A 23,900-nucleotide genomic window follows, 5' to 3' on the forward strand; every position below is an offset into this window, starting at 1 on the left:
GGTTAGGTTTTATTCTAATTGAAACTAAGTCAATTAAGAAGTGAATGGCGTGGCAAAAAAATATCTTTAATTTTTTAATTTAGTTTGAATTTTATTTTAATTTAAAAACCTATTCACCAAGAAAGAATATGGGTAAAAAAATGTATTTTAATTGCATTAATTTTTAATTGATGGTGTCGGAAATTTTGTAATTACATTAATTGTAATTAGATTAGAAAAAAGGTGAATTTTAATTACATTAATTTTTAATTGGATGATGATACGTGTATGTTTTTAATTGTATTAAATTTTAATTAAGTTTAAGTTTTATTTGAATTTAATTTATTTAATTAAGAAGGTGAATAAGTGGTGTAATAGAAATTTAAAAAAAAAAATATAACACAATTTTTTTTTATTTTGAATATAGCAACTATTTTGTGATTATGTTTGTGATTTGAAAAAAAAAAATTATTTCAATTCAATCGTAAAATCTTACAATTTAAAATTTGATTTTAACTCAATGTAAAAACTCAAAAGATGACAAGATAAAATAACATTAATGTAGTCAATTAATAAAGACATTAAATGACAAATATTAAATTATTAAAAAAATATAAAAAATTTTGAAACTCAATTGAAAACAAGTAAATCTATGAAAAACTTCAAAATTTAGTTAAATCGAACAAAACTATAACCTAATAAAACAAGTGCATTGATTAATACTTATACTGTTTTCTTTTGAATGATAAACAAAATTACTATACAACACAAAAGCACACTACCATCTGTACACTTCAGCGAGTTAGTTTGAGAATCTTAACATGTAGAATTTACAAACTCTCATTTTCTTAATCTCAAAATTTCGACCATAATGGATTCTTAAATTTACCTGAGGATGAATTAATTTTTAAACGAGATACATGAAAATGAGTTATTTGTTTTATTTGGCCAAATAAATAAACTAATAGTACAAAAAATATTTGAAATTGACAGTTAAAAGCATTTTGTTTATTATTAAACTTTTTATTTAAAAAATAAAAAATGCTTGATGATATACATACATATATAAAATTAATTATTATTTAATTATTTATTATATTTTTTTTATTAAAACATGTGACATATAATTTTTTATATTGGTTTAAATTTATATCATCAGCTCTAATATTACTTGTGTTAGGTCTATAGAGAAAGTTTTATTGGGAAAATACAATACGAATGAGACTTGAGTTCAACCACATGAAATATTGACACCATTTTTAACCCAACCCTTTAAAACAATAAGTTTATGGATCTTTATTTTTATATAATATTCTACTTTATCGTATGTGAAGTTAAAGATTCGTATCGTTACGAAATCATTATCGGTCTATCTTCAATCTTGGGTTTATTAAAACAATCAAATGTGAATCGATGTCGTTCAATATTTAACGTAGACAAATCTGGGTGGATTACACGTGTTCACTTTCATCAAAGGCACAAACCAATAAAATAGCAGAGCCAAAATTTTATTTTCATCATTCATAGCCCATGATATGTCAGATGTGCTGTCTAAATGATCAGAGAATATATATCCCAGTGCTTTGTTTTCGTGGCACATGATTTTTCAGAAACCAAAGTGAAATGCTTGACATCAACATTGAGATAAAGGAAAATAAGATACAAAACACAATCTTCTCGTTGCCCGAATTAAATGAACCGTTTGAATAATGTTTAGGAACTCTAATAAGACGCACAGAGATCTTCAAAGCCCATATACTCATGCTTTTCTATCTTCTCAATTATGTTCTCTATTCCCACTCCACCTGTGATACATATATACATAACACGGGAAATGGGCATTAGAATTTAGAACAAACGCAGTGGTGAAACAAAAATCTATGTATTCAAATTAAAATCACAGAAAGTACCTAAACTTAGTGCGCTGATGAAAATGGTCAATGCTAGTATGAAGATGATAATGGATGCTCGCCCAAGAACTACAATTATCTTTCTCACCACATGCTGACCAGTGAAAGCAGCTAAGGTTGCAACCAGAGCAAAGTAGGAAGCTGAAGCAGAGAGGTTAATAGATTAATAAACAAATAACTAGCAAGTTTCATAACTTTTTTGGATGTTCATAAAATTAGCAGCAGGTGAATTTGCTTCGGCACACAGTTTTGTTGCAAATGTATAATCTTGTTTTTACTGCGACTTACCATACGGTACTGGGAAACGATCCAACAAGTAGTATTGCACCACTGACATGGAGGATGAAAAAACCATAGCAAAAGTTGATGTGGCACTTGCTACCTGCAATACAAAGAACAAATCTTTAATAATCGTGTGAGATTGTTCTTGGGAGATTCTTAAGAATGGTGAAGAGGGTACCTGAGGAGGAATTCCCAATTCCAGAAACAATGGTCCCAAAATGAATCCACCTCCTAGACCAAGCAATCCTCCAACCATACCAGCCATTATTCCAGTGGAACAGTAGAGACAGATCTGATGAATCTTCCAATGGGTAATTTCCTTTCCCTTTGATGCAATCACTCTAGTTCCTTTGTACAAGCCTATGGCTTCAAAAAGTGTAACAGAGATCGCAATAGGAACCTTGAATGGGCAAATCAAACATCACTTAGTTTTTGTCGTGTCATGGTATTTATTATTTTGCAGAAAGTTACACAGCAAAAAGCTAAGATTTGTTGTTTGATGGTTGATAACTAATTTGATACTGTGCTTCTAAGTAGGTCTTTGGGAAGAACGGTTATGCATGCTATATGTTACAATTTTTTTATTAACGTTAGCATTAAGCAATCAGTGTTTATTGTAATCTAGTTTCATTTGTGCCTTTTAACCCAATTTGTTTCATTTGTCTTATTCACAGATTCTTATAACCATAAAACCAAATTATTTTATACTGCAGAAACTCATCTGATATGCAGTATCCAAATATGTAACAGAAGATATCTTACCTGCAAGAAATTAACAACCCAGAACTGGATGGAGCAGGGCTTGCTGTATTCCTGCACAGAAATGCATTTACTAGACACAAATTAGTAAATATTAAACAGTGAAACTCATATGCAGCATGTTTTTGATTAAGGAATCAGAAAATTAAACCGTGTGTAATGAAAAGTTTGATTACCTTAACAATCTGAACAATGAAAAAGGCCACCCAGACATATACTAGGAGTGATAGTTCTTTCCAATATATGTTTTTTAGTAAAGGAGCCTGCATGTGCACGTGAAAATTTTGTACAGTGAATAAAGTTAGATGAATCATGAATCGAACACAGTGGAAATGACTTGAAAAAACCTTGAGATTACCTCCTCGAACAGTGAATCAGTTGGACCACTTGGTATTGACTTGTAGTCATCTGTAATAAAAGGTTTACAAGTTACAACAGTGAATGTCGAAGAGATTTGAAATCATCTTCCACACATACTTGCTGAAGGGTTTTTTCTTATGAATTGTTAGATTTACAAAAAGGTTTCACAGGAAAGACGCAACATCAATAACACTTGAACTTAACCACATAAGACATTGACACCATTCGAAACCCAAAATTTTAAGACAATAAGTTTATGAGTCTTTATCTTTATATAGTACTCTACTTTCTCATTTTTAGCAAATGTGAAACTTAGACTCATACTTGGATTTTTAACCTGAATATCATAATCAGGTTTATAGGTGCTTACCACCAGGTTCTGGTTCTGCTTGTTGCAGCAGTTTGGATGCTTCCTGAAAGTTAAGTAACGTATTATTCATACAATTATTTTGAAGGGGTGAGACTCAACTTCAAAATTTTCAGGAAGTATAATAAGGCGAGTTTACCTTCTTTGCAATTGTTTCCTTTTTCCATGTATCTATGCCTTTGTATGTAGCTTTTGATGATGTGGCTGATACCGATTATTTCCAAATTAGCATTAGCATTAGCAACCAAGAAAAATATAAATAATCACACATGCATAAAACATAAATAAACAGACAAATGTTAAGAATGTTGCTCTATAGTTATTACCTACGAATAAGATGATAAGCAAAACTGTGACCATCCAATCAGCAAACATGACATTGCATATAACACCAATGCTTATTCCTAACATCAGCATAGGCTGAAAGATCAAAGCCAGGTCATAGTCTATGAGGGGCATGTCCAGTGTTGGGTGTCTGAGCCTCAGATTGTAGTACACAGTTGATATTGATGCACCCATTATCATACCTGAGGTTATGAAATCAAAGCTGTGACATGAACAATCCAAAAACCTAATTTTGAAATTAACCAAACTAGATTATAGATACTAACACTTAGAAATGGCCGTTGAAGACTTGGGATCAAAGCCAATGATCAAAGCGAGCATAGGAACAAAAATTCCTCCACCTCCTACCCCTCCAACGCTTCCCAATGCAGCTCCCGAAAATCCAATGATGGATCCTACTATAATTCTCCAACCAAATTTCATGTTCTGCTCTACCACCACCAGCACAATGCATGCACGTTTCAGATTGTAGAAACACAACATTGCAAGGAAAAACAAAAAACAAAGTACTATGCTTTATAATGTATGCTACAAATGTTGCTCACTATGTATGTATCTACGTGTTTGATGAACTCACCGGCCAAACAGGTTCGTAGGAAGACTTTCCATCTTCCCACAAGAAATTTGCAATGGCTTTCAGAACTCCTTGTCTCTCTTTCTTAGCATCATTTCCTGTTTCTTTTTCTTTCAACATTCTATCTGCTAAACTGACACTGCAAATCATAGTAAGAATACACAAGACGAGCCATGTTGCTGCAACAATTGAACAAGTCTTGCGTTTCACTAATGTAGCCATGTATGCAAGGTTAGAATAGCCAGAGATTAGAATCTAGGAGGAGCAATGCTATGTTCCTTAGTTTTTTCTCCCTTTGCTTCAACAACTATAGCTGAGGAAGGAAATTGTGAAAATTGAAGAGTGCATTCTTCAGTACCACCATCTTGTGTTTATAATTATATATATAAATATCTTCAGCCACTTTGTTAATTTTTTTTTTTTAATTTCATTAAAGAAAAATCTTAGTTAGAGGTGCTTAATTTTGGTTTCTTACATGTTATTGCTTTCATACCAATTTCCAAAACTTCATTTGTTGTGTATAGAATCTATAATAGTAGAAGTAGTGCGTTTTAATTTCTTAAAATTGTATGGTCATTCAAAAGACAAAAAATTGTAGTAATTAAGTGTCTTTTGTTGTTATTTTTTATTACAATCGCAAGGAAGGTTCATATAAAATGACAACACTAATTTAAAGGTACTACAAGACGAAACTCCAACCAAAAGCAAAATTTTTATCCTTATTGAAATGCATTATGAACATTTTGGGTGGTTTTGGCACGTACAAATCGTGCTCGTGTTATTACACTGTTGTGGGACACCGATTATTTCATTAGAAATCTCTTAAAATATGTTAAAAGATATTAGTGCAGAAAGAGTTAGGGATAATAATTAGATTAAAATTTGTTTTTATATTTTGACGTTTTATCAATTCTGCAATATTGAAAATTAAAGTTACCTTTTTTAATGGCAATGTAAAGAATATGAAAATTGAAACAGTAAATTCACCACTTAAAAAACAAATTAAATTAGTACCTTCACCCTATCTAACGTCAATAACAAGCCAATCGTTCCGGAGGAAGCTTCATGAAAGAACCATTCACATTAATTGTTTTTTTATGCTTTATATTTCGATTTCTTAAAATATTTTGGAATGATGAAAAAGAGTGAAACAAAATGGATAATTTAAATTGTATGTTGTCCTTTCGCTTCCATCTAATACTTCTATATTTTTAATATCCATTTCACGTAATAGTTATACATTTGGACAATGATATTGACGTCCAAATTTTTTTTTATATACATTTGATACTATTTTTCACTTTTTTTTTTTATTTGCAAATACAAACATTTATTTTTTTATAACTTTTATTTCTATAATATATTCTCATATGGTTATTTTGGCGTCAAACAGTATTTTTTCTATACATTTCATAATATTAACAAAGAGAAACAGAAAAAAGTTGATAAGTGCCAAAATATTGCGACTACTCAAGTGTAGTAGTTTTTTATAGGTCGCAATTTTATTTTAGTTTGAGTTATTCTTTAAAAAATCATGGTGTAGTATATATGATAACAACTTCACAAATAAGTACCAAATTAAAGAGATTATGTTAATGTATATTTGAAGCTTAGGTTATATTCATTGGTTTTTTCCTCTTGTCTAGAAAAATGCTATTTCTTAAAAAGAGCGCAAAATGGTGATATGAATAATGAAAATAGAATACAAAACCTTATAGTAACATAACACTCAAAAAGAACAAATAAATCTAGTAACTTTGCAAGGGAAACAAACAAAATTACCAATTTTAGGAAGCTTCATGTGACAACAATAACTAAGTCTTTTTTGAAAAGAAAACGTTTAAGCATTAAACAGTTTATTTTACATTTGTTCTTTTATTTGTTGGCTACCATTAAAATAGTAAGAAAGAGGTGAGATGTGTATTTTTTTATTATTATTTGAAAAGAAGATAACAAAAATTGAAGATGAAGTACACAATTTTGTTATGAGATATGATTGGTGATTTGAAAGTAGAGAATGGTAGTCACAAAATAGTGATTTTAATGTTAAGATGATTGTATGAAAAAATTGGATATAATTGAGTAATGAGGAGAAGCATCCCAAGCTACCCTACACCCCTCCCAACCCAAGGATGGTGACAAAAAGAAAACGGGTACGTGTTGGATAATTTGATTTTTTTTTAGATAAATAAGTATAAAATCTTCACTTATTTTAGTTTTTAAAAATTAAAAAATTTCTCCTTCTCCTTCTAATTCCTTGATGATATTGAAAAGGGGATAAAAAATAATATTTTAATTCATCTATTTCTTCTTGCTAATTTTCTAAACCAATTACATTTTTTATAAAATATCTCTCTTTCAATCCAACACTCTGTAATTATCATCTCTAGTCTCATTTTGGCTTTAATTTTATTTTATTATTTAGTTTTGGTCTTTCTTATTTTTTTTATAAAGTCAACTTGTCAACTTATAATATTATTAGGAACTAAAAAGATATCTTAATTCTTATTTTATTTTAATATATGTGTGTGTTGGTTGTATATTAGGAACATTGTTAATAGCTGGCTAACTATTTTGCAAAAAGTAACTTATTTCTTTTTCAAAGAGCAGAAGGAAATAATAATTCCATATTATGTATTTTCATTTTTTAGAAGCTGCAGAGTTTTAATAACAGATAAGTTCTATTTGAATGTATCTTATACCTTTTGTTTATTTTTTATGAATATAAAATCTTATATTTGTAACATTTGTTATTTTTATTCACACAAAATTTTACCGTTTGATTTTTTTTTTTTGTCTAGTCTAATTTGTTAATAAGTTTCTTAAATCGATTTATCCACTACTTCTATATTAACAACTAAAAATAGACTAATAATTACAAACAATAAAAGAAAAAGTACATTTAGTTTATTACTGAGAATTTTCCACCCTAATAAAATTATCTATGTAAATAAGATGTAAAAATTGATTAATGATATCAATAATATTTTTTTTAACAATTTTTAAATAAAAAATCAACGTCATTATAAATATATTGATGTTATTCAATAATTATGAATAAATTTGTGTAACATTTATGTATGTTCTTTTTAACCTAAATTTTTATATCATTAACTCGTAAATGTTATCTTTTGTTATTTTTTACTGTAAATAATTTTTTCATTTTTGTTTTAATATCTGATGAAGTTATATCTCACATGTCATTTTTATAACATAAAAAAATGATTTGATAATTTTAGTGCAGTATGTGATGACAGTAGGAGTTAATGAAGAAAGTCAATGGTAAAAACTAAGATAAAAATGGAACTAAAACAATAAAACAAAAAAATAAATTAAAAGAACCTTATATTATGGGATGAAAAGAAATGTTAATCAAACCTTGGTGACGCTTGTCTTCGTTACATTAACTCCTTAATTTGGACCATTGAACAGTGAGTCAGCCCCTACTACTACTCCGTAATAAAAGACAAGTTGAATTGATATTTAACAACTGAACTGAATTATTTTTAATAAATATTGAACTGAAGTATTTGATTGGTTCAGTCTTGAACACCTGCTTTCATAGAAGTATTGCTGGTGATGTAAATTTGCTACAGCAGCAAAGTGATAAAAAAAAATTTGAGTGAGTGAATACACGAACATTTTAAACATTTGGAGCTTTTGCTTTGGACGCATCTGACTCGAAAGATCTAAACATGCTTCTAAACATGCAACGGTTAGAGCAATTAAATGTTTTGTGGAAACTCTTCTATCAGAACCATTTGCACAGTGCCTCTAAAGGTGTGAACAATTTATGTAGAAAAATGCACAATTCGCAGTGACTACAAAGATCTGAAAATTTTGCTGTATTCTGCAGTAAAGTGAAGGCAGTTTGGTCCGAACTTACAATAAAGTGGATTCGAATTCAGTTTAATTTGTCCAAATTGTTTATTAGTTCAGTTCAAATAAAGTAAAAGTGAACTTTTTAGTTTCCTTAAATTCTCACGTAATTCAAGGCAGCTCAAGCTTTAGGTCACCAGGGTATTGCCGCAGCTTACTTGCTTGAGCTGTTTCATTCCTAACATACACTTCCCGTCGATGAAAAATAAAGTTCACAGTTAGCGGTGCACTCATAACAATTCTCCTTAGAAACTGCAAGAAGAAACATACAAAATGTATTCATTTCCATGGCGTTAGCTTTCCAAATTCAAATGAAATCAAAGTAGCTAACTGTCAACTCCAATAAAATCATTTGATTCGGTTTTAAGCATAAACCGAATCAAACGATGAACCTCAAATAATCATGGGAAGTCCCGTCACATAATCAAGTAGTGTATCCGATTATTAGGCATCCAACGTAAGAAAAATCTATAAGAAAACGGACCAATAATGTTGGAACTCTGTATTGTATACATAAGCTCCAATCATTTATAAGTGACCAAAGGAAACTTGGAAGCCGAAAAATTGATTCCTAAAAATAAAACCAGAAAATCCTGTGTTTCACTTCCCAAAAATGTCAGAAGAAAACAACACAAATCCAAAGATAGATAACATTTGATGTCCAAGTCCACAGAAAACTTGGAAGCCGCACAAATTCTTTCCCATAAAAAATGAACCAGAAAATCCTATGTTGATTTCATAAAATGTCAGAAGAAAACAACACAAAGATCAAAACAAAATACCAACACTAGATGTCCAAGTCCACGTTCACAAACAGAAGCAAACGACTCGAAAGATGCAGTATTCAAGTTTTCAAATATGGATAGCAGCGGCTACTGTGTCCTTTTTATGGTGCAATGATCACACAACAATTACCAGGGACCAGGAGTGGACAGCAAGATCAGAAGTAAACATAGCCAAATGATGAATATTACCAATAAAGTCGACATATACGGTGCCCAATTCCTAGTAATCATACTCCCGGGAATGAGATCTCTCTGAGCGACGATATTCACGGTCTGTACCATGACTTTTCTCCTTTTCATGTGATTCAGATGTTGCACGTCCTACATGGTAGTCATCTTCCATCCTATCATGGTCATGGTACTGATTGTAATGATCACCACGGTCATCTCCATGATGATAGTCATACTGCTCAGGGTCATGATCAGGGTCAGCATGTCGACGTCCGTGCTCATACTGGCTATGCCTACCACGATCATCCTCAGGCTCATAGTCACGGTTCCTTTCTCCATGTTGGTCCCTCTCATGTTTAGATTCTACACGATCATATTCAGACTCCCTATCACGTGAACGCCGATCAGTATCCCCGACATCATAATCTCTATCCCTTTCACGGTGTCGATCACGGTCCCTATCCCTGTCACGATCCCTTGCCCTATCTCGATCACGTCCACGATCTCTATCTCTATCCCTATCCCTGTCTCTTGTCCTGTCTCTGTCTCTGTGGTGTCTATCCTCTCTATAATCACGATCCCTGACCCTTTCATGAGAATGCTCCCGTGATCGCTCCCGATCTCTATCTCTATCCCTACCTTTTTCACGTGATATTTCCCTGTCCCTAAATGATCTCAGCCAACAGTAATTAAAGTAAGTGACTTGCGAAATATACTATGAAAGAACATAATTTAAAAGTTCAGAATTGTACGAACATCAGTTAATGCAGGGAAACAACAGAACATTCTCAAGTATGAAACAATTGTTTGTATGGAAATCATTTGATATTCCTTACCTATCACCATGTCGGTCCTCTCGCGCTCTTGGTTCTTCAGAACGGGACTGTTGTTGCTCCCTGAAAATTGAAATCAAGTCATTTTCCCTTCAACGGAAAACAAAGCACACAACAAATTATCAACAGCACATATCCCGTTCAACAAAGAAACAAGGGGTTAGTATTCAACAAAAAACTAGGGGTTTCATTTGCAACCTAGGGTGATGAGTTGTGTATTGGTTAAGCCAAATAAACAGTCAATAGAAGTTTAATTTCTGTCAGTTACCCTAGTGCAGGTTATTTGAAAAAGACAATGATAACAGTGCCAATTACTAAAAGGATTGAAGTTAGACTGATCAACCTCCCAGAATGCCGTTGATTAACTTCTTCACCCCCAACTCTAGTAGTACCAAGCCCACCACCCAGGCGACGAGGTCTCCAATTTGGAACAGTCCTCCCACGCTCAACATCAACGAGCACCCTTCTACCATCAATTTTCCTACCATCAGCCTGTTTGTAAGCAGCTGCAAAATGAATAACGGATGTGAATTTAAAGCCATATTAAAATGAACAAATTAACTAATCTTTGTCAACCTTTCATGTCTCTTGTATGCAGAAACTCAATGAAAGCATAACCCTTGGGCTTATTAGTCTCTTTGTCAGCAACTAATCGAACCTATACCATATTTAAATTGAAAAAAGACCAGTCAGAAAAGAAAATTTTGGTCTTCAGCTGCAAAGAAAATATAATAAACAACACTCCCTCACTTCAGAATTAACATTACTACCAAAAAAGGACTAATGGTATATTCTTAAATGGCACGGCAGACAGGCACTGTGCCTAATTAGCCGTGCTCACCTTTTTAAATCACACAGCTCCCATCGAGAGATGAATCACCACCAGCAATAGTTGCAGAAAAACTGATGTATTTGGGGCCAATTAACCAGTTGGTGACTAGTTCCCCTTACCAGGGATATTATTTTTAAAATAAAAAACAACTATAGGTAATATAGAAAATACCATGACATCTTCTCAATTGCTGATTTGTTTTTGATAGATACTCTAGCCTCGGCCAAGAATAAAGTTTAGCAACATCAAAAACATACTAGCTAAGAAATTAAACAGAAGAGGAAAAGAATGTGATACTCCCAATGTATTTTACCCAGTGCAGAAAATAACAGAAGTCAGTCTCCTTTTCTTGCTTGAAAACAAAGGCCAAAAGGAACGGGGGACATCACTGCTCTGCTCAACTAAATGTTCAGTTAACAGCAGATGGAAGCACTTGAACTTGAGTCCAGATTGGTTGAAATTTTAGAACAATTTACCATTTGCAGAATAAGAAGTCCACACCCTTACCATGGATGTATTTTTAGATACTATACCTACTGCTAACATAATTCCTAGATAGACCCATACCCTAAGAAGATCTCTAGATCCACATAAATTAACAGAGGAACTAAGTCGAAACTAATAAAAGAAACCAATACAGGAAATCCATTATATGGTAATTAGTGGTGCCACTAAAATACAGTTGTTACCATTGCAAAGTCTCACCATCATTGATGATAAATTTAATGAGGAAAATGCGTAATTTGTATCCTAAAATCTTTGGACAGAACAGGATAATAGTTATGCATGATTGATTAGCATCGTGACAAGCTATACAGTTCAGCAATGATAACCAACTGGTTTACTGATGTACACAGTACAAAATCACATTCTCCAGATAATCATACCTTGAAATTAATAGCTGGTCAACAAGATTAATCAATATGCATGTCCAATTTTAAAAAATATTATCAAAATAGCTTGAATTTTGTTGTTCAAGGTATATATAGATATACATTTAGAATTATGTAATTGATAAAGACATTTTGAAGGTTGGTAAAATATACATAACTTATGAAAACAGAAGATAACTAAGAAACTATGAATGAGCTCTTACCAAATACCCTTGGGGATATTCAAAATACCTACCCGTTTGATTGGACCATATGACTCAAACTCCCTTTTGATTCTGCTTTCAGTGGTCTCGTAACTCTGTTTGAAGATAGCAACAATAAGTTATACATATGCTGATAAAGTGGAAAACCAATACTACATTAGAAAATCCAACTTACAAGTTTAGCCACAAACAATGTCTTGTATGGATCTCCAGACACATTTGGATCATTATGTGGATCATCTGCAAAGCAGCCAATATAAGAATGACATCCAGAGAACATAAATAAAGTCATATTAACATATTCACAATAAGGGACTAATCACATTTCTCAAGCTCTTCAGCAGCCTTTGCAGCTCCCTTTTCTAGTCTTAGCTTGTGTATTCTGGCTCTTTTTTGTGCCTACACCAGCAAAATGGATCAAAACCATAATCTAAAATAATTTTTCTGCCGTCTAACACCTAGTCTAGAATGATTTTTCAAAACACTACCACAAACGACAGAAATTTACCACAGAAAAGATCAAGAAGGCAAGGAATATAAAATGATCACTCCACAAAGTAACCATGCATTTGAAACCTAAACCATACATCATAAGCAACGAATGGATCGAATTTATTAAAACCATGCACTCTTAACACTCAATTAAATCTGTCCCTGCACTCCACATTAACATCTGTTACAAAATAATCATCATGGAAAATTTTCATCTCAAGCTCTCGGTGAAGCAATAGACTAATCACAGACACCATTCAGAAGAAGGCTCAACCTTCACACAGCCTTCTTCAATTTCAGAGTAGAAGCGAAGCTTCCCAATCAAAATAATAAGCTTCAACAATAATCAAACGCTTGCACAAAGTAAATAAAACATGCACACATAAACCACTTATCAGAAACGAAAATGAACGAAACAGTACAGGAGTTTCGGTTTCTGGAACAGGTGGAGCGTATTCTGGATCCCCAGGCTCAGCAAATTTGGTCACAAATTGTGCCATCCCTTGAAAAGTGTAAGAGAAACATATCAATTAAATGAACACAACACAAAAATAGAACCAACCAACGCAAACGGAAGCGTTTACAAAACCTGTCAACGGTGGACATTTCCGCTTCTCCGGCGGCGGTTTGTATTCCAAGGGGGCCTGGGCTCGAAGAGCTTCAGCAGGTTCGCTGTGAGACCAGTCGGATGACTCTGTCCAATCTGAATCTCCGATACATAACAAAAACACGGGAATTAGATAAGCATAACAAACCCTAGCTAAGGTCACGAATCGAAAATTGGTATTGAGAAAAGAGAAATTGGAAGAGAAGATTGAGGAGGAAGAGACCAGTTTGAGCTGAAGGACGTTGGAACGGTTCTGGGCTTTGGTGCGGGCCTGAACGGCGGCGTTTTGGTTGCGCATGAAGGCATCGTTGTTGTTGTTGTTGAAGTCCCCCATGGGATTGCGCAGATGAGAGTGTGGTGTGATGTGAGGGTATGAAAAACCAAATCAGAGAGACGAATGCATGTAATATAAGAAGAAGATCCGATCCAACTTCTGCCCCGCCCCGTTGGATGAAAGATCGAACGGTACCGGGATCTTGCTACTTTCTTCTCACTGCCTCCGCTCTCGGTTATTTATATCCACTTCCAGGTATGGTAGGGTTTTATGTTCAATTTTATATTTTAGACTATTCAATACATAAATGTATACTGGGGTTGCATAACAGCGATAATAAATATTTCACTTTTTAAAATATTTTTCTGATTTTTTTTAATGCGTTACTAAAATATAAAGTACTTAATTTTGTTTTTGTGAGACGGTACGGATAAATGTTTAATTAGTCGAATGATACTCACTTTTATTTATATGTATTAATTTGATATTTTTTTGTTTTTAAAAAATGTGTCAATTGAGTTTCAACTTTTAAAATGACTTACAAAATTAATTATTTAATTATTATATTTATATTAAAATTTAGTAATAAAAGTCATCAATAAAGTTAATGGCGTTAATAATTTTTTTTCTAAAAGAGACTTAATTGAAATATTTTTTCAAAAATTGTGACTCAATTGACATATTTTTAGGAATGGGTATCAAAATGACATGTTTAAACGAGAGTGAGTATTATCCAACTAATTAAAAGTATAGAGAAATTAATAATCTTTTATTCGAAGGAAAAAATATCACTCATTTTTATTTTTACTTCTTTGCAAGGTTAAAACTACAATTATTTTGGAACAAAGAAAGTATACTTTAAGAGACATTTGTACTTGTAAATCTTAATTTCTATTCTAATAGATAATCCTGAAGATACTTGGGTAAAATAATTATTTTCAAGTAATTAAAATGTGTAATAAATAAATGTTTTCAGACATATAAGTGATATTTTAATGTTATAATAAATGATTTATGATGAATATTATATTGAACCATGTCATATGATTCGTGGTAGATTATTTTCTCTACCAGTTATAAGAGGTGTTGTTTGTATTCTTCTATTTTTTTAAGCATAAAAATTTCTATAAAATATGAATTGACATTAAAATTATCCGTCTTCTCTTATAGTTTTTGAAAAATACAGGTACTTTTTTAGATTTGTCTTTAACAGTGAATTATTCAGAAAATTCTAACTCAATTCATTACATGACTCATTTTTAATTTATATTATCATTTCTGTTGATCATAGTTTAAATTTAGTAGAAACACAACACCAGTCCATGCACCTTATTTATTGTGGAATAGAAAATCGCCTACTACACAAACAATAAATAGTACTAGAAAAAACTGTAAAAGAAAATAAATAAAGAACAAAGAAAATTCACATAAAAATAATAATATCTTAGTAAATTACAATTCAGGTCTATGATAGAGATTTATTATAAAATAAATATTACACATAAAACTTTTCACATTTGAGTAATCTTCTCACTTTGTTTTCTTTTATTATTTGTATATCTTATATAAAGGTTAGTATTATATTTCTTATAAATGTAAGAAATTATGAAACATTCAACATTAGCTTTTTCTTCTTTTAAATAGTTTTGACATGTGAACTGTCAAATAGAGTTATTAGTATTATTGTCTTGTGGCCAATATTCAACCTTTGCTCAAGTAGTAATTTTTTGTTATATAATTTGGTAATTAAGTCATATTTATATAGTATAATCATTGTAATTAGCTTTCATAAATTATTTTTGAGCATTAGTTCTCTTTAATGGGGAATCTTCACAAATATTTTGAAAGTATCAAAATTTTATTCTAAAAATGTATACAGATTTGAGGGATCAAAATGAAATTCTTTTATTTACATAGTAGTTTTGTTTGTATAAAAGAAATTTAAAGAGGTTCGATGTTCCTACTACAGTAAACATTCATTTAAATTTATATATTTTATTTTAAGAGTTTGATGTGAACTTAACAAAGATGTCGACTTATGAAATTTTAAGAGTCATATCACACTATGGAATATTAAAAATCATATAATTAGAGTATGTAATATTATGAGTGTTGAAAATTTTAAGTGATTGTGATAATACGAGAGATATAAAATATATGATAGATATAAAATATATTATAGAAAGAACTTATTATTTTACTTTTTATATATATATATATATATATATATATATATATATATATATATATATATATATATATAAAACAAAATATAAAGTCAAACAACTTTACGTAATTTTTTTAATGATATTCAATGATGTAAAATATAGCTTGAAACATCACTTGAGTAAACTCTTCATATTCAATGATATAAACATGAGTAAATATTCAACTTAATCTTAAAAATTCAAAATTGTCAAATAGATTCCTAATATTTTTCTATGTAAATAAGTTTTGAAGTTGTTTCATTTTGCGTCTAAATACTTATGGAAAAATTATATTTTGACTCTTTGTTTTTTATTCTCATCCTCTACTTTCTGACGTGACTTAATATAAACCATTGATTCTTTCAGAAAAAAATATAGTGGTATATCAATCAATAGCTCACACTAAGTCAAAAGGAATAAATAATATGAATAAAAAATGTGAATCATGATATCATTGTCCAATACTTATGTTACTGAAATTTTTATCATAAAATGATGTATAAATATATGTAAGTAGTCGTTCAATAATTTATTATTTTGTATTTAAGTTATATCATTACTCCAATATAAACATTTAATATCAGTTATTTTGGACATTCTACATTGATCGATGAACCAATGAAGAGATATTACTTAGGTGAAAAGTGAAAAGTTTCAACATTGGCTATATAACTTAAGCCTGTAAAATGTGTCAATTAACATTTAATTCTTATTTTTATCAACGTAGAATGTGTTTCTTTAATACAAATAAATCTTGTTGAATTTTGGTATATAAGTTTACATGAATGTTAACAAAAGTCATCCATCCATTTATTATTTAAAGCATTTTTGGATCTAAATTACTTATTAAAACGTGAGAGTCATAATAGTAGATGTGATGATTTGTGGTTATTATATGTTGTATCCGACATTCTACTTTCAAGCTTATATATATATATCCCCATCATACATTATTTAACATGTAATATAAATATGGTTAAAATAATTTTTTTTTTCCTAATTTTAGTCAAGTTTTGTCAAATAAGTCATAATTTTGGTTTTGTATTCAAATAGGTCATCATTTTTGTCAATTTTGTTCAATTGGATCATTTTTTGCTAACACCGCTTAAGTGATTGCCATGTGTCACGTTGTAATTTTTTAAATTTTTAAATTTTTCTTTTTTAAATTTTTAATTTTTTTAAATTTTTTTTAATATCCACGTGTCAACCCAGTAGTGTGTCACGTGTCAAAGTTAATGTTCTATATTCAATTTGGTCCCAATATTTGTTATTTTTTTCAATTTAGTCCCAAATTTTGTTTAAAAAAAAATAAATTTTAAACATTCAATATAACAATCATCTTCTTATTCACTGTCCTATGATAGCATTTTTAAAGTTGGCTACTCCCTACTATCTATGGTGGACATATAAATTTTTTTCACTGCCAAAATTTTGAAAGAAAAATTGATAAAATCGGATTTATATTTGTAATCTTGAAATTTCATTGAATAGAAGGAGAAAATGGAAGATTCATCAAACAAAAGCCGAAAATAAGCTTAAAAGAAATTGAACTTAGTAGGTTCTTTATCCTTTTCTCATGTTGAACTATCAGAACTTGGGTTCTCATTTTAGTCGTCCATTTTCTAGGATTTGTCAATGCTTCAGTGTTTTGTTTTTAATTATACACCAATACAAAATTAAGAGAAAGATTTAAATACAAATGGATAAATTACTCAAGAACTCATTTACATGCATTTAAGTGTCATAGGAGTTATATACAAGAGTGAGTGTGAAATATTTCTGAAATCCAGATGTGAACTTGTTTTGAAAGTTCAACCTCCTGAAAGAATTACATGAACAAAATTTCCTAGACCCATTTAAAAACATTGAGAGACCTACACATCAAAATTTGATAAATGAAATTGAATATTTCTTCTATCAGAAACAACAATATAATATATTTTTAAGGCCTACTATACCTTCCTGAAAGAAAGAGAAGAAAAAATAAAAGAAAAGAATGAAGTACTTGAAAGACCTACTGTCACCACGACGACCTGGGTGAAACAAATACAAGAAACATTGCATGAATGATAGGGTTATATTTATGTTCAAGACTCCATTCCGTACACGTGCTCTTACATCAAAGAACATAAAACATTGAACAAAAGATGCAAGCCACATAACATTACATTGACCTTAGGCCTCATCAAACGCACCCTGAAACGGTTGAAGGCACCAAGCTCAGTTCAGTTGTCTACAAATTGAGACCTCACTTCCCATGCCAATGAAACAATAAAATGCAGTAACTGGTCACTTCGTTTTTTTCCCTTTCCTTTCGGGATAATATCAGCAACCAATACTGCAATTGGTGAGTAATCTCATCACTTCCGCAATCTAAAGCCGTTGTTTCTGGCTCACTTCACTACTAGAGCCACCACTGCTCATGCCATATTCCTGGCTAGAAAAGACTGCCTTTCTAAACTTTTCAATGTCTGCATTGTACTGCATTGTATCATACTGATCTGACCCGGATGAAGAATTAAAAGCATTACTCTGCGGTACCTTCACCCCATCTTTCAAATCATCCAGCGACACATCTCCTTCCAATATTCTTACAATCTGCACGTAAACTCATAAGTTAATAAATTATATTTAATGGAACATGAATTAAGTCGGTCACTATAAAAGGTGTTTAGAAGTGGACTTTTGTTCTAACTCAATCCAACAAAATCAGTTTTGTAAGATGAGGTTTTTATCTACTTATATATTATAAACTCGTCTTATCTTTAGTCAACTTCCAACACACTCCCTCAGGCCGAAATTTATACATCTTGTGCATGGGACTAGAAATTAGTGGGTAGTCCGATAATTGTGGTGTTAGGCCCAAGGCCAATTGAGATACGAAAACGGCCAACTTCATTAATAAAGGGATAGGAAAACTACCAACCTCACCCATAAAAAGGATAGAAAAACGGCCGACCTCATTGATAAAAGGGATAGAAAAACAGCCAACCTCATTAATAATTATGAGGGTAATGACAGGAGGATGAGAGTAATTTGGGTGTTAAGAAATATTAAAGACAGCAAAAACCAAGGCTAGAACCGAGGTCAGAAAAGAGGATAAAAAGACCATAGGAAATAGGAAAAAGAGAAATGACTATTTGGATGTTCTGGCTGATCGGATTTTACCTTTTGGCTAGAACAACAATAGACCCAATAAACATCAAATTTCGTTAACCCATGACTCTTATAATGTTAAGAAGTGTACTTTAAGTATAACTCAACTCTATAAAACTTATAAGATGAGATTTATACCTAGTTATATACTATAAACTCGCCTTATTATGTTTTGTTTACTCACACACCATCATAAATACTCTTATGGCATTAATCAATAGTGATGATGTGACCTCTGTATGAATCATATATATACCTGGCTCATTTTTGGACGTTTCTTGGAGGAATGTTTAATGCTAGAAGCAGCACAAGCTGCCATCCTAGTCAATTCTTGAGGATTGTAGTTTCCCTCCAAGAATGGATCAACCAACTCTCCAAAATTGCCATCCTCTTCCAATCCACGATTCAGTAGTGGTCGAGCCTAGGTTCATAGGTTCCCAAAAGTTGAAATTAGTTCAACTAGTTCAACGAGAAAAAAAAAAAAAACATGTTATAGGACAAATGATGGAGCCTTAGATGAAGATGATACCAACCCAATCTACTAAGCTGTCGTCCATGGCACTTGTGTGATCCACAGGTCGCCTCCCAGTTATGAGTTCCAATAGCATCACCCCAAATGAGAAAACGTCAGATTTCTCTGTCAATTTTCCACTTGATGCATATTCTGGGGCTAGGTACCTGTGTCAGCATGCATATCGTGAGCAAAAAACATTTCTTTATTGAAGTTTCTACAGGCAATGAAACCATGTGGTTATGAAAAATTACCCGAAAGTTCCCATGACTCGAGTCGATACATGAGTATTATTATCGGTGGTCAACTTAGCCAATCCAAAATCAGCAACCTGAATGAAATGCGTTGTTGCCAAACTCAATTAGCTTCAACAACATAACATTCGTAACATGTGTGATGATAATGAAGTAGGTAAATATGTGTATGTAAACCAATGAAATAGATAAAATATGTAATTATGCCGAACCTTTGCTTCGAAGCTATCATCAATGAGGACATTCGCTGCTTTAATATCACGATGGATTATACGAGGATGACCTGAAGTGCGTATGAAAATACAGCAAAAATTAAAAAAAAAAATGTAAATACAGAATAAAATGAATAAAAAAGAAGGGAAGTGACTCTCTTACAATCTTCATGAAGATAAGCGAGTCCTTTGGCTGCTCCTATTGCAATTCGCATTCTGGTAGGCCAATCCATTGTAGGCCTTCCCTTTCCTGCATATCACCATAGAACACATTAGTAACTTTGGTTGCAGGTGGTCACAGCAAAAGAAGTCAGAAAAATGTCACAAGTAATCCGCACCAGAGCATTACAAGAGTCAGATCTAAATACTAGTATTCACTCAGTGCTTTTTGCAAGAATGCATATATGTAGTAGTTACCATGAAGGTGATATTCCAAGGTATTATTGGGAATAAATTCATAGACCAACATTCTCTGGCCACCAGAAATAGAGTATCCAACGAGTGACACAAGATGGCGATGATGGACACGACTAATGATGTCAATCTCAGCTTGGAACTCTCGTTCTCCCTGTCCACTTCCTGCTTTTAGACTCTTAACTGCCACTTCCTTTCCATTAGGCAACACACCCATGTGGACATAACCGAACCCACCCTGTCCTATCAATTTTGACTCAGCGAATCCATTGGTGGCAGCAGCTAGTTCCTCATAAGTAAAGGTGCCACCTTTGAGGCCTAGAGCAAGGGTTGGCGACGGAGGAGGCAAAGGGGGTGGTCCCGTCGAGTAGTTCGAGCTCATATCAGCACTATGCATCATCGGAGGAGGTGCACCCCACCCACCTCCACCACCACCACCACCACCGGGACCCATACCCATTCCATTTTGCATCCTCACAACATGGTCCCCGTGTGGACCTCCGTAATAACCCGGGTGTTGCCCACCACTATTGTAATAATTATTATTCCCTGTAGAAACCATTAGTTATATCAACTTCAGAAATCAACATTAGTATATACAAGTGTATAACATGGTGCTGCGTATGATATGCAAAAAAGCGAAGCAAGAAATAGTAACCGTTTTGGTTGGTTACCTTTTCCGAGTGATTGCTCTCCATAATAGTACATTCTCTTCTTTTTCTTCTTCCTGGAACAGATAACGCAGACGATGACCAAAACAAGAAGCACGCTTCCCACCCCAAGCACTGCTCCAACTATGGCTTTACTGTTATCTTGGCTGCCACGATTACTGCTCTCGCTTTTTCCATGTTTACCACTACTGCCGCTGCCACTATTTTTTGAAGCGGGTGGAGGTTGCAATGATTTGTGTGGAGGAGTTGGTGATTTAAAGGTGGGAGGAGAGTGTGATGAAGTGGGTCGAGAAGGTGTCTGTGGGGAAGTATTGGGTGATGGCGGGGTTGGATTGGTTGATGTTGGAGGGGAAGGAGAGGACTTTTCTGATGGGGGTGGCGGAGATGGAGATGATGATGATTGTGGCGGAGATGGAGGTGGCGATGAAGGTGGTGGTGATGATGGTGGCGGTGATGAATTTGAAGGTGGTGAAGATGAGTTGTCAGCGTCATCGGGGGTGCTGTTGTCCGGAGTGCTGTTATCTGGGGTAGAATCATCAGGTTTTTCATTATTATCTGAAGAACTGTCTTGAGGAGGGGAAGACATTGTTACTGTATCTCAAAATTCACATGAAGCACGTAATTCTGGTTTCCGGCCAAAGGTTTGTATCGAGAAGAGCACGTCGCCGGAAACACCACCTACAAACGGTTGGACCCCTGAAAAGAACAAGTGGTGGGGGTGATCAATGAGTTATGGTGAAAATGTGAATGCGTGTTATAGTTACATGTACGTAGATGAAGGCGAAATGATCAATTAACCTACACAAAAGTCAAAACCAGGTTACTACTATGTGTATTGTTGTTTCTATCTTGAATTACTAATGGAATTTGTGTTCCTAGATTATGGGATTGAAGTGTCGTGGGGAGATGTGTTTTGTTTCTCATGGAGAAAATGTACCTGATTGGAAGAAAACAGGGGTTCTCAACAGAAAGAAAAAGGGAAACGTGTTGCATGCTAAAAAGTCCATAATACAAAAGGAGGTTTTGCTGTTATCCCTCAATGGTCTCCTACAAAGGAGGACCTATGTTTTTCTCAATCAATACATTTCTCTCTGCCACCTCTTGCTTAGTTTGAATCAGTTATAGCTTTGACCATTTTTGGCTGGTTTTCCTTCTGTTATCCCATCTTCGGCCATTATTTCCTTATAGGATTCTGCTCACTCATACCACATTTTACCTTCAAATAGCTTACCAAAAGCACTTCTATATTCTCCTAAAAATAACATCTTAAACTTTAATAGGCTTTATTTTCAGTATGAGAAGTAACTCATCATATAATTTATATACTAAACTAAAAGCAACTATCTCACAATCCCATTTATAGCAGATTAGCAATGTTAACCCTTCCTTTTTCCATATTTATCCTCCCTTTGAGATAATACTTTAGATATGTTTGAACACAGCTTTTAACAAGATATTGAAGGAGGAAACTCTTCAGCGAAAGTGTCCCAGAATGCGGTGGAGTATGTTCAAGTTATCAACTCTAGACAGTGAAAAGAGTTGGAGTGTGTTCAAGTTATCAACTCTAGACAGTGAAAAGAGAAACTAAAGTTGTGTTTTTTAAAAGTTTGAAGACTAAATTTATGTACATGAAAATATAACGAAAGAATCTTAGCCTAGTAGTTTAACCCAAAACACAAGAACTAGTAACTTCTTTGAAAAAGAAAATAATTATGAAATATGGATCAATTTCGTTCTTTGCTCAATCCATTGTTTACATTTTCCTTTCGCTCTACACAGAACAAATCAAACACACAATTTAGTGTAAAAGGAAACAAAACAAATCAATTTTCTGTTCAAAACCATCTCCATCCACTTAAACTTTTTTTTTTCCTATTTTATGTGGTTGTGAACAAGGGAGTATAAGGGTGACAAGGGAGTATAAGGGTGACGTAGTCTACAAATAAAAAAGAAACACAAACAATTAAAAGGAAAATATCATAATCCTTTCCATTTTATACTTTGAACTCTTCAAAGGAGAATAAACACCCATATTACGACATTCTAAGACACATGTTACGTGCATATCCACAAGTAGAAGATAACATTGTAGTGGCTCATGTTGCACAATGACATAGTTACTGCAGAACCTAGCCAAAGCACTGATCTGCGGGGAGAGGACCAGGGATGAAACCCTTGTCAAGGTACTGCAACCCGAAGACAACCACAATGGACAGCAACAGCAAAAAGGAAAGGCCTTCAACGGCACCCAATAAACCAAAAGGACCGTTGGGAAGTCCAGAACCAGTTTTGGCTTTAGTGTAGAGTGACCAACCCACTATGCCCACAACGACTAAGTAGCTCACTCCTTCCAGGGCACCGATCGAGCCACTTGGACCGGGGGGCAAACCGCAACCGGTTGTTTTGAGAGTGTAGAGAGACCAAGCGATTACTGGAGTTGAGACCAATCCACCTCCAATGGCTGCTTTTTCAATGATGCTGCCGTTGCTGCTGGCATCGCTGCCTTCGTTCGCCATGCTCACTATTTTCAGCGGTGGAGGAGAACAACAACTGCGCCTCCTAATTGACTCTGGAAAAAGCTTCCCGCGTACTACGTTGCAGCTCGATAGTGGCGACAATAGCAGCATCCTTGAAGCGTTCATGGTTCTGTGGTGTGCCTTTGAGCAATAGAGGAATCAAGAAGGAAGAGGGAGGGGAAGAATAAACACCCTTAAATTGTTGGTGCTAGTGGAATAGGGGTAATATTTTGCGGCTAATGTTATTGTTATCTAATAATAAAAACAATAAATCTACTTCCAATTAATAATAAATAACAAAAAAACATCTATAAATTTATCCTGCAGTGGTTAGGTAAGTAATAAGCAGGTTTTCTATCTTTTGCATTTGATTAGATTGAGTATTTAAAATGAGAAGTAAAACAAAAAAGAAAG

The 23,900-nt window shown here is 33.1% G+C and overlaps 4 protein-coding genes across 4 annotated transcripts; all 4 read right to left on the reverse strand.

Annotated features, from left to right (window-relative positions):
• Positions 1-1,466: 1,466 nt before the first annotated feature.
• On the reverse strand, positions 1,467-4,921 carry LOC114173214 (sulfite exporter TauE/SafE family protein 3-like). Its single transcript, XM_028057474.1, has 12 exons — positions 4,580-4,921; positions 4,269-4,428; positions 3,984-4,184; positions 3,797-3,861; positions 3,661-3,703; positions 3,289-3,338; positions 3,107-3,193; positions 2,934-2,984; positions 2,350-2,571; positions 2,178-2,271; positions 1,890-2,030; positions 1,467-1,784 (listed from the first exon to the last, which is right to left on the reverse strand). The coding sequence occupies exons 1-12, from the start codon at positions 4,796-4,798 to the stop codon at positions 1,702-1,704; spliced, it is 1,416 nt and encodes a 471-aa protein (XP_027913275.1). The 5' UTR covers positions 4,799-4,921; the 3' UTR covers positions 1,467-1,701.
• Positions 4,922-9,023: 4,102 nt separating this feature from the next.
• LOC114167409 (U1 small nuclear ribonucleoprotein 70 kDa) lies at positions 9,024-13,803 on the reverse strand. Its single transcript, XM_028052499.1, is given in 11 exon segments — positions 9,024-10,076; positions 10,248-10,307; positions 10,588-10,750; positions 10,821-10,902; positions 12,205-12,267; positions 12,348-12,412; positions 12,496-12,571; positions 13,087-13,166; positions 13,254-13,301; positions 13,304-13,367; positions 13,495-13,803. Coding segments are annotated over 11 exon segments (1,428 nt in total). The 5' UTR covers positions 13,606-13,803; the 3' UTR covers positions 9,024-9,460.
• A 3,722-nt stretch (positions 13,804-17,525) lies between these two features.
• Positions 17,526-22,712, reverse strand: LOC114174087 (proline-rich receptor-like protein kinase PERK4). Its single transcript, XM_028058836.1, has 9 exons — positions 21,908-22,712; positions 20,974-21,666; positions 20,303-20,848; positions 20,049-20,135; positions 19,886-19,956; positions 19,674-19,750; positions 19,442-19,586; positions 19,165-19,329; positions 17,526-18,350 (listed from the first exon to the last, which is right to left on the reverse strand). The coding sequence occupies exons 2-9, from the start codon at positions 21,554-21,556 to the stop codon at positions 18,126-18,128; spliced, it is 1,899 nt and encodes a 632-aa protein (XP_027914637.1). The 5' UTR covers positions 21,557-21,666; positions 21,908-22,712; the 3' UTR covers positions 17,526-18,125.
• A 221-nt stretch (positions 22,713-22,933) lies between these two features.
• LOC114174088 lies at positions 22,934-23,706 on the reverse strand. The gene has a single exon (XM_028058837.1). It carries the CDS (start codon positions 23,610-23,612, stop codon positions 23,100-23,102), a length of 513 nt encoding a protein of 170 aa, XP_027914638.1. The 5' UTR covers positions 23,613-23,706; the 3' UTR covers positions 22,934-23,099.
• Positions 23,707-23,900: the final 194 nt, after the last annotated feature.

This window comes from Vigna unguiculata, chromosome 2, assembly GCF_004118075.2.
Source record: "Vigna unguiculata cultivar IT97K-499-35 chromosome 2, ASM411807v1, whole genome shotgun sequence".
Taxonomy (NCBI): Eukaryota; Viridiplantae; Streptophyta; class Magnoliopsida; order Fabales; family Fabaceae; genus Vigna; species Vigna unguiculata.

What these genes read in the sequence shown, in the direction of transcription:
- LOC114173214 (XM_028057474.1), bottom strand. Translation starts at nt 4,798, where the DNA reads ATGGCTACATTAGTGAAACGCAAGACTTGTTCAATTGTTGCAGCAACA. An exon ending in TCATTGTTCAGATTGTTAAG is followed by an intron (nt 2,985 to 3,106) that starts GTAATCAAACTT and finishes ATTTCTGTGCAG; the next exon opens with GAATACAGCAAGCCCTGCTC. An exon ending in TCGTTTCCCAGTACCGTATG is followed by an intron (nt 2,031 to 2,177) that starts GTAAGTCGCAGT and finishes TCTCTGCTTCAG; the next exon opens with CTTCCTACTTTGCTCTGGTT.
- LOC114174087 (XM_028058836.1), bottom strand. Translation starts at nt 21,556, where the DNA reads ATGTCTTCCCCTCCTCAAGACAGTTCTTCAGATAATAATGAAAAACCT. An exon ending in CGCTTATCTTCATGAAGATT is followed by an intron (nt 19,957 to 20,048) that starts GTAAGAGAGTCA and finishes TACGCACTTCAG; the next exon opens with GTCATCCTCGTATAATCCAT. An exon ending in ATGATAGCTTCGAAGCAAAG is followed by an intron (nt 19,751 to 19,885) that starts GTTCGGCATAAT and finishes CATTTCATTCAG; the next exon opens with GTTGCTGATTTTGGATTGGC.
- LOC114174088 (XM_028058837.1), bottom strand. Translation starts at nt 23,612, where the DNA reads ATGAACGCTTCAAGGATGCTGCTATTGTCGCCACTATCGAGCTGCAAC.